This window comes from Sturnira hondurensis, unplaced genomic scaffold (genome assembly GCF_014824575.4).
Source record: "Sturnira hondurensis isolate 20B ecotype Veracruz unplaced genomic scaffold, ASM1482457v3 Scaffold0006849, whole genome shotgun sequence".
NCBI lineage: Eukaryota > Metazoa > Chordata > Mammalia > Chiroptera > Phyllostomidae > Sturnira > Sturnira hondurensis.
In genome coordinates, this window is record NW_028079480.1 from 1,233,781 (window position 1) to 1,248,466 (window position 14,686).

A 14,686-nucleotide genomic window follows, 5' to 3' on the forward strand; every position below is an offset into this window, starting at 1 on the left:
AAAACAACAAAAACCAACTAAGTTTCTTACCAGCAGACTATTATTAAAGTAAATGCTAAATAATACATTCCAGATGTACAGAAAGAAAAAGATTTCAGATGAAAGATTTGATATGCAAGAGTATATAAATAAAGAGCACAGAAAGTAGGTAAATCTGAATGCTGACTATATAAAATAATGCGAAGTTTAAAAGGAAAAAGAAAAAAAAGAATCAAAATGCTCCATTATAACAGCATATAAATTGAGAAGGGAAAGAGGTAAAGAATGGAATTGGGGCATGACGCTAAAAGCCCTTACAGTATTTGGTAAAAGTGTGAAAATATTAATTTTAGCTGCTGAGAAGTTAATCATGCATTTTGTACTTTCTGAAGTAATCACCCAAGAAATACAGAGTATCATTTCCCCAAAAAAACAGAATGAGAAAAAAATACCTCATCAATCCAAAAGAAGGCAAGAAAGAGGAGAAAAAGATGGGACAAGTAAACACACACAAAAAGATGGAAGGCATACACCCAAATACACCTGACCTTTTGAACTTACATTTCCCTTACATGTGAATTGTAAAAAAATGATAGTATTGATAAATATAGTACAATACTATAAATGTACTATCCCTTTCTTATAATTTTCTTAACAGCATTTTCTTTTCTCTTACTTTATTGTAAAAATACAGTAAATAATACATATAACATACAAAATATGTATTAGTCAACTGTTTATGTTATCAGTAAGGCTTTCAGTCAACAGTAGCCTGATAGTATAATTAAGTTTTCGAAGAGTCAAAAGTTGTATGTGGATTTTTGACTCTGTAGGTTAGTTGGCACTCCTGGCTCCTCCCGATCTTGTTCAAGGGCCAACTGTGTATCAATAATTTATAGTAAATATAAATGAACTAAATGCACCACGAGGACAAATTTAGAAGTTATCATTAATGTTGTTCTTCCTAAAAGCTAAAATGGGTCTAGAAAGACTATTTGGCATTTCTAAGGAACTTAGAACAGTGGTCTAATACAGAATACTTCTAACTTAGAAAAGACAATAAACAAACTTGATGCTAAAGTTACCAAGGAATATGAAAACAAAAGAGATGATTTTCAGAAGCCACTTTTAAGAAAACTTCATCCCATCTTGCCTAGCATCCCCAACCATTCGCAAATACTTACTGATAACTGCAGAAAACCCGTAGGAGGTCTTCAGTACGAAATTCTTGGGGGAAGTCATAAATTTCAATGACATGTGGGAATTCACAATCACTGAGATCAATATCAGGAACTTCATTGTTGTAATAATCAAATTTAGGTTCCTGGATCCTTTCTCTATTCTTCACATTCCCTGATAACTGAACAGGAGAGAGCACATTAGTGACTGCCAGGGCATTATAACATGTCCTCCCATATTTAAACAATCTTCCTCGTCTCCATGTTCCTGTTCCTTAACCTTTAACATTATCTCTGTATTAAAGCTGTTCATAAGTGTAATAGTGACAATATTATAATAGACATGGAATATCTGAAAAGGTTCTGAATTTCTAGCAAAGACAGGCAACACATGGAACTTAACTTGAATCTATCAACTAGTGTCTGACAAAATGCCGAATGATTAATGTGGTGAGTGACATCTTAGAAAATGAAATTTCAGAAAATAGCTGAAGAGATGAATTAATAACATTTGTTTCATTTGACCTTATTGATCAGACCCATCTCACAGTTTCTTTTTTGGAAGTAAACAAAAACAAAAATTTCTAAAAAGAAAAACACTTTGTTAGTTCATCTTTTATTGAATGTAGCTTACAAAGGAATTTGTTAAGGCACATTTAAGTGGCTCAAATAATTATATTTAAGGTTCCTTGCATGAGAGCTACCTAAAGGAATTCCCATGTAGCAGATTAGTAAAGGAATTAACAGTAATAAAAAATAGTTAAAATTCTAGGAACCTCTCATGTATGTGGGGTTTCTGACTCTCACGCATGCGGGGTTCCCATACATATTTATCAATGAAATTTGATTATTTTCCTTCCAAACAAACAAACACCTTAAAATTCAACTATCCTATGAAAAAAGCTGAAGGCTATTAACTGTTTTACATTGGAAGCAGAAGGGAAACGGGAAAATGCAAAGTGGCAACAAAGCCATGAGAACCATTTTGTCTTTCACCCATTACAAAACTCAGAGGCTAGTACTGACCACTGAAAGCCTCCAGATCCGAGAGTGTCTTCTCACTGTGAACCAAAAGCCCAACGAGATCCCGTCAGGCTTTCCCTCTTTTATATTGTGCCTCCTTTCCCATCAAACGGGAAAATGAGAACTTGCAATGCCAAGGATGTATCTCCTTTCCTTGGAGAACTAAAAGATGGATTCAATTATTTTATTCAGGAGGGAAAGGTGATGTAGTAAAATCAACAAAAATGTTTATATTTGTTTATGTTTATGTTTATTGTGCTGTCTCTAGTTCCTTTTCTCTACTAAGCTTCAGTTTTACATCTAAAAATATAAGAATATTAACTACACCTCAAAGACAGGAGTGTGGCTTAAATGAAATCATGTAGTAAGTATACTACCTGGAACCTATGTATTCAATGAATTCGACCTACTTTAAACAAAATTTAACTGAGTGCTGAATCTATTACAGGTCAAGCTATTTCCACTCTTAGGATGCAGAAAGTAGAAACAGAATATTCCCCTCACTGTAACAATAATACCAGCTGATAGTTAAAATCATAACATTTCTTGAGTTCACTAGACAGCTGAGTTTCAAAGACAACCAAGAAAACTAAAATCCACAAGAAGGACAAGTCCCTCCAAAAAGAAGCAGGATATATAAACTGTTAGCCTTTGGCAGATCATGCCAAGAAGTAGCCACCACACAAGCAGGCAAGATTATCAGCTAACCTTTTAACAAATTCTTTAAAGCCTAGAGTGTGTTGGTGTATCAGTTTAGAAGAACTCAGAGCCCCAGAAACAAGGGGAGTCTTTAAGCACTTGCAAGTCCACCCTGCTACCAGTGCCACACTGTCTTGCTGACTGGAGTTTTATTATAATAGGTTTGAAATCAGGAAGTTTGAGTCTTCCTACTCTGTACTTCTTTTTCAAAACCACTTTGGTTATCCTGGGTTCCTTGCATTTCCACACAGATTAGCTTGTCGATTTGTACAAAGCAAGGGCAGCTGATATTGTGTTGAATATGTAAATCAATTTGGGAACTATATTAATTTCATTAAAGAGATGAGCATGGGATGCCTTTCCATTTATTTAGGTCTTCTTTGATTTCCTCCAATGTTTTGCAGTTTTCAGAGTACAAGTTTTATGTCTTTTGTTGTTTAATCCTAAATATTTTGTATGTTATTGTAAATGGGATTGTTTCCTTCATCTCATTTTTGGATTTCTGTCATTGACTTTCAGAGCTACTTTGCAAAAAACAAACAAATGAACAAACAAAACAAAGTACTGTGTGTCCATGCATTTAAAAATTGGGGCTAAATAATGCATTGTGAGAGGTAAACAATGCACCACTATAAAAAAAAAACCTTGAAAATATAAATCCTAAGATTTGATTATAAATTGAAAGGAAGAGACAGGATGATCTGACAAAAAAACCTGGTTAAGGTCTTTTGCTCTAACCTAGTCGGCAAAATTGAATTTGTATAATTATATCCCATTTCTAAGCTAACTAGTAAGCATTCTGGCTTCTGGGACTCATTAAACACAAAGTGTTACTATTAGCAAAACACACAATTCTTATTCTGTATTTCATGGAACAATAGATATAAAGCCTATAAACTACATACTCCTGCCAGTTTAACTCTGAGACTCCACTGTTTTTTTCCAGTGGTTCTTATCTTTTCCTAAGATGACAAAGTTTCTTTCCTCAAGGTTAGAATATTGTTGGGATCAGCTTACATTTGTACTGGTAAAACGTCTTTTGTGGAGGTACAGTAGTAGGTAAGAGGTCATATTATTAATGGTGTGTTCTCTCCTGAAAATCACAGTAAAATATGCAAGGGGACCTTGACAGATTAGAGGAAGGAATATGTGGCATAGCAAGGTAAGTCTAAGAGACAAACATAGTATGAAGCTGGAAGTGAGCAGGACTGTGTGCGTGTGTGGTGGGGGGAGGGGGACATGGCAGTACAGAACCTTCAAGCACAGATTGTAAGACCCGATGCACCGATTATGCAGGTAACTTGGCAGAAGACCTGCACTGTCTAGCATGAGTACTTGAAATGTGGCTAGTCTGAACTGAGACTTTTTTATGTATAAAGTATGCATTGGATTCAAGAACTTAATATAAATTTTTAAAAGTATTTCAATCATTTCTTACATTATGATTACATGTTGAAATTTTTTTTGGTAAATTAGATCAAAATACATTATTAATTTCACTTGTTTCTTTTTACTTTTTTTAATATGGCAACCTGCAAGTTTTAAATTATACACAAGATTCACATTTATTTGTAGCTTGCATCATATTTCTATATTATACATAACTGAAACATTTACTATGATGTGTAGGTATGGAGGCAACACTTGCTATGCCATTAATGTGAAACCTTCATATTGTAAGACATATATATATATATATAAAACATTTTATGGCTAAGAAATAGAGCAACAATAAAAGGAAGAGGTTTAGAATTTGGTTCATTCTTATCTATGTATTATAGATCAATGGAAAGTTTGCAGACAACTCAGAGCAAACAATTTTAAGTTACGAATCCCAAACATTTTATGATAAGATGATAGATAAACGGTGGTCTATCTTGCCACTTATAAAGCACAGGTGAAATCTGTATATTCCTTCATACATACAAACAAAAACACTCAACTAAATTGTCTTCCCCAAAGTGAGGGTTTTAAGATTCTTACAACCTAGTAGTCTGGTCTTAAAAACAGGTCTGTAAAACATATCACTTGACTTGCTGTGATATAATTATCCTGATTCCTATCTGTAGAGGGGAAAAAAGGGTGGGAAGAGTACAAGGTTGACAAAGCATGAACCACGGAGCTTTCTATTTTTTTTACTGTTTCTTGTTTGATCTGTGGTTTTTTGAGATACAAAAGGAAAAGCAAAAAGTTCTGAAATCACAAGTCAGTTACTTTCTTATGCTATATAATTCTGAAATACAATTGCCTTTATATCTCTATCAGATGTGCATATCTAATGAGCTACCATTATCCCAATTACAAAGATGAAGAATTGCATCACAGAGATGAAAGAATATCCCTAAGGTTACAAATCAAATTACTGACAGAGTTTGAATACAGGTCTCCTGACTGCAAGTCTATATTCCTCCTGTAACACAACGAAGTGACCTTACAGTGAACAGAATCAGAAATAGTGTCAGTAGCAATGGTCAGGACAACTAATTCTCTCTGATTAAATATTTATGAATGCAGACTATTCTAGGAGGAAGAAAGGAAGAAAAGGAGAAACAGGGAAGAAGAACTAAGGGAGGGAGGATCAATGGCAAAACTGGAAAGGCCACACCAAGTTGCTGATTTCTTTCCCCTTCTATATTCTAAATGGCAAAAAGATTATAAGATTAGACTCCCAAAACAATGCTTTGATTACATCATCCTTTTATCAAAAATCTTCAAGGGCTATATTTTAAACTCCTATGATTTGGCCCCAACCTATGTATGGTAGGCAGAATCACGGCTTCTCAAAGAAGTCCATATCCTAATTCCCTTAACCTGTGAACTCTTTACATTGCAAAGAATCCAGGCAGTAGATGGAATTAAGGTTGTTAATCAGCAGACTTTAAGGGAGATTATCTTGAATTATCTGGGCAGGCCCAGTGTAATCACAAGGGTCCTTAAAGGCAGAGAAGCTCAGAGGCTGTAGTATCAGAGTGACACACTACAAGAAAGACTCAGCTGGCCACTCCTGGCTTTGAAGATGGAAGGTGGGCCATGAGTCAAGAAATGTGGGCAGCCTCTAGAAGCTGAAAAAGGCAAGAAAGTAGTCTTAGAGCCTCAGAAAGGAACAGAGCCTGGCCAACAACTAATGTTAGTCCAGTAAGATCCATTTTGGACTTCTGATCTCCAGAACTGTAAAATAATAAATGTGTTGTTTTAAGACTCTAGAGTTTTGGTCATTTAGTGCAGCAGCTACAGTAAACTAATACACTACCTTCTGTTTTACCTCATGTTATCCCTTATAATATGCTACATTCCAACCGAAGAATAATACTCACATTTTGTTTCTTCCTGCCTATTGCTCTGGTCTCATTACTTTGCAAGTGCTGACACCTGTCAGTTTGTATGCCTCAAAATATCACATCATTCTGCAAAGATATACTCAAATATCACCTCTACCATTAATTCTCCTCAAAATACCCTGAAGCATGTATAATCTGACTCCTCCTCTACACTGCTATAGCATTTATCACACCTGTACTACTTTCATAACGCTCATTACACAAATAGTTGAACTTTCTCTTCCTCTAACCTCACTGTGACCTGTTTCTTCCTCTAACATCATTGTCTCTTTCTCTAACCTCATTGTGACTAACTGACCACACATGTGACATTTAATGTATGTTTAACATACATAAGACAAATACTGAACAAAGAATTTTAATATGTAATAAAGTTCTAAAAGTAAAGAAGTGCTACCAGTGGATAGAGAATAACAAATTCTGCTTACTCTTCTTCACCGCCTAAGTAGAAAAATGTGCATAGAAAAGGCAGAGAAAGGTACCACTGGTAGAAGGAACAAAGTGTGCAAAGACATGCAAGGAGTGTGGTAGGCACTAAACAGTTAAGTGTGGTTACATCAAATAACATGAGGACCTAGGGAAATACTATGAGCCCAATTCTACTGCCCCCAAATTCATGTTCAAGTTCTAACCACAACTACCTGAGAATGTGACTCTATTTGGAGATAAGGTCTTTAAAGAGGTACTTAAGTTAAAAATAAGGTCATCAGGGTAAACTTTAATCTTAATCTTTGTAAGAGGAAATTTGGACCCAAACACAAAGGGAAGACCAAGAGCAGACACAAAGAAAAGATAGCCATCTACAAAACAAGGAGAGAGTCCTACAAGAAACCAACGCCGCTGACACCATGATTTTGGAATTCTAGCTTCCAGAATTGTGAAAAGCAGATTTCTGTAGTACTTTGCCACAGCCAGTCTGGGGTAGCACTGTGTTCTAGCAGCCTTCGCAAACTAATCCAGGGAGTTAAGTCTAGAAAGAAAGGTTGGGTTTTAGTTTCCTAATAAACATTCTGATTCTATAATTCAGCTATCAGGGGCATGTCATACTTACCCCTACATTTCCCCCACTGCACATATTATCTTGCATAAACTAGATATGCAGTAAATATTTGTCAAAAAAATAAAACACACATGCTTCAGGTTAATTACTTTGTCCAAATGTATGCTTAACTAGACTGATTCTACATAGAGCTCTCATCAATAGGGATTTGCTTTTTGTAACATACATTTTTAAAAATAATTCTGGAAGGCATTCTGAAATTTAAAAAAAAATTGACACACTTTTCTTTCCCTTTATGATAAATAAACTTTAATTGCCCTGGTTATTTAAATCACGTAGAAAATCTTAATTAAGAAGTTATAGTTCTGGTCAAGATGGCAGCACAGGCAGAAACAGCTTGCCTTTTTGAACAACCACATCAAAATTACAAATAAAATATACAACAACCATCACTCAGAACCATCAGAAATTGAGTTGAACAGAAGTCCAACAACTATGAAATTACCACATCCATCCAGACTGGTAAAGGGGCACAGATGTGGAATGGGCTGGTCTCTCACCCACAAATAATTGGATAAAAATTTGGGAGGGATATCTTGGGAGCGAGGAGTCCAACACCCACACAAGGCCCTCCAGCCCAGGGTTCCAGTGCCAAGAAGATAAGTCTCCACAACTTCTGGCTGCAAAAAGCAGCAGGGATTGAGTCAGTGGAAGAAATTTGTGGAGCCCCAAGCAGTTCTTCTTACAGAACCCACACAAGGCCTCACCCACTCAGATGACTCCCTCTGAGTTCCAAAACTGGTGTAACAGCTTGAAAGGCACCAGTGGCATAGGAGGAGACACTGAGGTGCCTGGCATCAAGATGACCAGAGGCCATTGTCCCTTTTCTAAATTCTCACCCCACAAAGCTGGAAAGATGGTGCCATATCTGAGACTCCATCAATGGCTAACAACCTTTGACCCACCTTGGAGCTGCCCAGACTCCATCCCACCCAACTTACGGGCTCACCCAAGCTGCTTTTCCATATAAATGGCTGGTCTTGGATCCTGCTTCACATCTTCCTAAATCCTACCAAAAAAGCAACAGCTGGCCTCAGTGAGCCCCAGACCCAACACTAGTAGCAGCCAGCCTAGATTCACAGCTTGGCTTCACCTGGGAATCTCCAACCCCAGCACAAGTAGCAGCCATCTCAGTATAGCTCAGGCAGGATGGCCCCAGGCAGAACAGAGGTTGAGATTGACCTTGGCCTACACCACCTTGGAAATTCCAGAGCCTGCACACCCAGTAGACAACTACAGACCATGTTGGAGCACCACTACCCTGCCCCTGCACAGCTGATCTTCCACAGATGATGGAGGTTGGTGGTAAGTGATCACAGCCAATCCTTGCAGCTGGCTGGCCTGGCTAAATCCCTCCCACTGATCTGCCAACAGCAACCACACAACTATAAGAGGGTTGCTGAGTACACCCCGGCTCAACTATAAGAGGAGGGTGTACTCAGAGCCCACATGAAGGGCACAACTTGAGTACCCACCCAGCTTGGGTGGAAGGGGAGGCTATGCCACTGGACCCAACAAGACACCTACTACATTAGGCCACACTATCAAGACTCGGAGTCAAGGCAACTCTACCTAATACATAGAAACAAACACAGCAAGGCTACCAAAATGAGGAGACAAAGAAACATGGCCCAAGTGAAATAGAGATAAGCAATGCATATCTCCATTTATCTCCAACAAATGCATCTATGAGATGCAGAGTTCAAAACACTGGTTATAAGAATGCTCAAGGAACTTAGTGAGGACTATGACAACATAAAAAAGGTCCCAGTCAGAAAGAAAGGATTCACTAATTGAAATAAAGAACAATTTACGGGGAAACAACCGCAGAGTAGATGAAGCTAAGAATCAAATCAATGATTTGGAACATAAGAAAAAACAAACAAACAAAACAAAACAAAACAACCAATCAGACCAACAAGAAGAAAAAAGCAGCCAAAAAAATGAGGATAGTATAAGTAGCTTCCGGGACAACTTTCAGCATTCCAACATTCACATCACAGAGGTGTTAAAAGAAGAAGAGAAAGAGCAAGAAACTGGAAACCTACCTGAAAACATATGAAATAAAACTTCCCTAATTTGGTGACAGAAATAGACATGACAGTCTAGGAAGCACAGAGTCCCAAACAAGATGGAGGCAAACAGGCCCACTCCAAGACATGTCATAATTAAAATGCCAAAGGTTAAAGATAAAGAGAGAATCTTAAAAGCAGCAAGAGAAAGGAAGTTAGTTACCTACAGGAGAATTCCCATAAGATTATGACAGCTGGTTTCTCAAAAGAAATTTGCAGGCTGGAAGGGACTAGCAAGAAATATTCAAAGTCATGAAAAGCAGGGACCTACGGCCAAATGATAAAAACCAGCAAGCTCCCATTTACAATCAAAGAGCAGACAAAGAACTTCCCAGACAAGAAAAAAAAAAAACCTAAAGGAGTTCATCACTACCAACCATTGTTATATGAAATATTAAAAGGACTTATTTAAGAAAAAGATCAAAACTATGAATAATAAAATGGCAAAAAATACATATCTATCAACAATTGAATCTAAAAAACAAACTAAGTAAATAAGAAAAACAGACAGAATCATGGATACAGAGAGTGTTTTGATGGTTGCCGGAGAGGAGGGGAGTGTGGGGAATGGGTGAAGAGGTGGGGGGATTAAGAAGTACAAATAGACAGTTACAGAACAGCCATGGGGATGTAAAGCACAGTATAGGCAGTGGAGTAGCCAAAAACTTATATGCATGATGCATGGATATGAACAACACTGGGGGGACTGCCTGAGGGAGTAGGGGGCACTTGGTGAGGGGGAATAAGGAGGAAAATTCAGGACAAGTGTAATAGCAGAACCAATAAAATGTAATTTTTTTTAAATTTTAAAATAAAGAAATTATCAAAGGAAAACAACAAAATTTCAAAATAAATCATCTAAACTTCTCATAGTGACAAATGTAGGACCTAAATCTGGGAACACCGTATTTTTTACAAGCTGTTCTCACAGCCTAGAATGGTTTGTCTGCTCCTGATCCTCTTCTCCTTTAAGAACCTTCAATCTATCTCTTCTCTTGAAGCTTTCCCTACTGACTCATATTTGGTGATTTCACCCTTCCCTATACCACATCATAACACTTAGCAGTTGGATATATACCATACTTCATCAATTCTAAGATGCACAGTTTTTCACATTTTCACATGTTAGACATCAGGATGCATCTTACCATACTGCACATTGCTAAGATTCATATGCATGAGCATAAAGTATCAGTACGAAAACTGCAAACTGCACAAAGGGTGGTTAGCGGCGTGGGAACAAATCCCAGATAAAAGAATAGCTAGATGTATGTAAGTGAAAAGGTGACTTAAAAGTCCAGCAACAATGATTTTTGGTTCTTTTATGTATTCTTTTAAAAAGTGCTGCTGTATCTTCTGTTTTTGATAACAGAGCAGTTTAAGAATAGAAAGGAATAAAGATGAATGACTGAGTGAAGAAGTTATTAGAAAGAATTGGACTGTGAATATAAACTTTTAGGAAAACTTTAACCAATTAATTTCACCTACATTTTCCTTATGTAAGAAATGATATATGATAAAAAAAACTAATTTAAGTCTAAAAGAGTCCTTCCAATATGGGAAAATTAAAATTCTAAAGGGTAAGCATTGTGTGCAAGTTTAAATTTTTTCTTTCTTAGGAATACATAAAATAATGACATATTTATTCTACAATATCATATTTTCAGTTCAATGAAACCCAGAGAGTAGGATTTTAGTGCCAACTTCGGCATTGACCTTAGCTAAGTAAGTAACAACTTTTGGGGGGCGTCAGTTATCTTACCTATAAAACAAAAGGGCTAGACTACATTATGTTACAGGTTCCCCCTTAATGCTATCATCCCACCTTTTAAAAAAGACTTGTATAGCTCTATCTCTTGGACAAGTTAAAGTTTTAGTTCCTAGTCCTTAAAGTTCAAGGGCTATTATAGAATCCTAGCTCAGATCTTAGAAGGCAGGAATAAAACATCCCTGTGGATACTTTTACTTATACACAATTAAACATAATAAACCACTTTAAACTACAGTTATGACTGTTAACAAATTTAAATATAGAGAGCATGAGGGGATTACAGGGACAAAGACAACAGAGACTTGACCACAAGTTGGGGGGTATAACATTACAGCAGTTGCTTCAAATGTCACCATGTCTACTTACATAATTATTTATAGAATTAGCCCATATATAGTTGATTCTCAATTACCAAGGTTAAGTTATTCAAGTCTTTTGGTTCTATTTTTTTTCCACTATTATCTTGTTGCTTCTTAGCTGCTCATTAAATCACTTTCTATTGAAGAAAATCAATTTTAAATTTCATTATTTATTATAAACCTTGGTAAATCAAAAGATTTGGTTGGAGAATAGCCATATGCTATAAACAAAAAATAAGGCTTTTGATTATTTGAATTTTAATCTATCTAAGGTGCTCCAATACTACAGAAAATTGAGAATAACAGCTAATAATTTTCATACTGATCTATGATAATATGAATAAAATGAAAGCTAGAATGTTAAAATACTTTACCAACTAACCTCCCAACTCTGCCAGGTAGGAAAGTAAAACTACTCATTTAAAAAACTAAAAGTAGCCCTGACTGGTGTGGCTCAGTGGATTGAGCACCGACCTGCAAACCAAAGGGTCACTGGTTCAATTCCCAGTCAGGGCACATGCCTGGGTTGCGGGCCAGGTCCCCAGTTGGGGGTGTGCAAGAGGCAACCACACATTGATGTTTCTCTTCCTTTCTCCTTCCCTTCCCCTCTCCCTAAAAACAAATATATAAAATCTTTTTAAAAAGTAAAATGTATTTTAAGTCTTTTCAAATTTCTCATGTCCAAATTTCAAAAACATCCAAAAAAAGTTCCCTAAAAAGATAATACCACCATGTTTAATATACAGCGTAAGTTATAGCTTCCAGTCCTCTTCTATACTCCTTTGGGCATTAGTCCTTTTCAACTGTACAAGGGTAATACTTTAGATACACTCAAATTCAGATAATGCCTTAGATACAATCAAATTCAAACTTTGGCTTCAAACCGTTTATAAAAATGACTAGGGAGAATGCCATGAAAGGTGCCATGCAATGATTTCTCTACAACAGCTAACAGCAACATCTCAATACTGGTTATCACCAGTGTGGGAAAGCCATGGGCATAGCTTTAGATTAAGGCACAGTAGAAGAGAAGAAAGGAGCAAAATGAACATCAAACAGAAAAGGAGATGGGCAAAAAACACAGTAAGAAGCTAGCTAGCTACAATAATGAGACAGGTAGAGTGCCCCAGCAATTGGTTTAGATGATCATTTGGCTGACCCCAATACCAGAGGATAAATTTGAGGCCTGGTTCTCTCCCATGAATGGCAATGTAGTGACACATGAATGGGCAGGGACTGAGTATCCTGATTTGACACAGACCTAGCTCCTACTCAGACAGGACAGAAAGGTTAACATGGCAGACCGATGCTACATTCTTGAAAGATGTATATAGACCCACTGAATAGTGAAAATGCTGTAGTAGATTAAATTTATAGTCAAGAGGAAGACTGAGAAGGCAGGGAGACCTATCTGTACTTACTCCTCTTCCCAGCATGTTTGGAAAGACTGTATGAAAAGGGACTCTTGATGAAGTAGAAACGTAAGACTCGACTAGCCTGAAATAATAAAACTAAGTCAAATGGGGGGATGCTAGAAGTTTGAAACTTTCCAAAGCTTGACAAACTTAACTCTGGTCCACTGGACCTAAGAAAAATCACAAACTTAGCATTTATTGTAATTCCACTTCTTGCTTGATTTCTCTAGTCCCTAATTCATTTTTTCCTATGCTCCCCTTACTTAGCTATTTAAAATTCTGCATCACACCCAGGCTTGTTCTCCCATGTCAAAATTATTTCTTGTTTATTACTTTATAGATTATTAGTCCTTGACTACCTGATCCTCTCAGCAACAGGCATAGATATGTACTTCTAACCTTCAAAAAGCAGACTCAAACCCACTGGTTTAAGAAACGAGTCACTCTTGTTCCAGGTAGGCAATATAATAGTATGACCCATCATCTGAAGGATCAGAAATGTCGTCTTGGTGCTTTACGATGAGTATCTACTATGCCTGGGCAATCCCTGTGACTTTTTCTTAACAAGCTCAGCCCTTGGTCAATCCACAAAGACTTTCTATACAAGGTTGCTGATTAACACAAATATCCTGTCCCAAATTTAGGCCTTATTGCAAACTTACACCTACCTAAAATCTAACCCCAAATTCATCACAACACAAGTCTACACTTAAATATATTTACACTGTTGGCTACCAACTTCAACTGTCAAGCCTGTAGCTGAGTCACTTTTCTCCTTCCTAACACTCCATCCCAAAGCCCAGCATGCCTTGAAGGCATCCAGCATGCCGACGAGCAATTTCTGGTACAAATGATTCAATGAATTCAAATCAAACTATGGGTGCGATTTCATTCTCCCAAAAGGTATGTTTTGATCTTTAACCAGGCATTTTAACACACATTTCTAATTTTTGAATATAGTTGTTGTCTATTTGTTTCCCCGATAAAGGTAGGATATACACTCTGGTTCTCTTTGCCAACCCTACCATTTCCCCTCCTTAACTACAGTCACTAAACAGTGAATGAATTGAATGAATGAATATTATGAATTATATCACTGATCCTAATACCATCTGCCCCAACCATACCCCACGTACCACATCTCATGGGATTCACTAAAATATTGCCAGGGATAGAGTAAGCACATCAGGAATCTCTGAAGTTTTAGACAAGAATCCCTCCTTTTAATGACATTGTAGGCCCAGAAATGTTTATACCTTTCTTTAGTTTTGAGAAAAGGGGTCATAAATTAAAATGATGCTGGTTTGAATGTAGATTCAAAGGGAAAAAATATTATATAACAAATCTAACAAAACTCAGAAGAAGATTTTTAATTTTAGGATTACCAGGTTTAAAAAAAAAAACTGTGAACAATGGAATCCAGTTAATGTTCCCTCTTTCTAGTTAATGTTGACTCAGAAAGAGGGAATATTATCCACTAATGAAATGAACAATAAACAAATTTAATAAAATTATTCTCTGGATGTCCCAAGTGACTCCATTAGAATATACAGCCTCTGGAAGGTAAGTCTATAAATCCCCACTTAGGCAGTCAATAACATGTTAGTTCAGACATTTAAATATAAATATCAAATATTAAGTCCGTTAACATGAGCTGGAACTATTAACAAAAGATATCACGAATAACAGAAATTAAAATAGCAATAGAAGAGTGAGAGAGTATATAAGAAGTCTTCATACTTTTCACTCAATTATTTTTAGTAAGCCTAAAACTGCTGAAAAAATAAAGTAT

At 36.6% G+C, this 14,686-nt stretch overlaps 1 protein-coding gene across 2 annotated transcripts in view; it reads right to left on the bottom strand.

Annotated features, from left to right (window-relative positions):
- The window catches only part of R3HCC1L (R3H domain and coiled-coil containing 1 like), a 39,764-nt gene that overhangs the window by 14,215 nt on the left and 10,863 nt on the right, over window positions 1–14,686 (bottom strand). For both annotated transcript variants that reach the window (XM_037050789.1, XM_037050788.1), the window contains exon 3: window positions 1,164–1,339. In XM_037050789.1, the coding sequence (XP_036906684.1) occupies window positions 1,164–1,339 (176 nt within the window). The remainder of the gene's footprint in view (window positions 1–1,163; window positions 1,340–14,686) is intronic.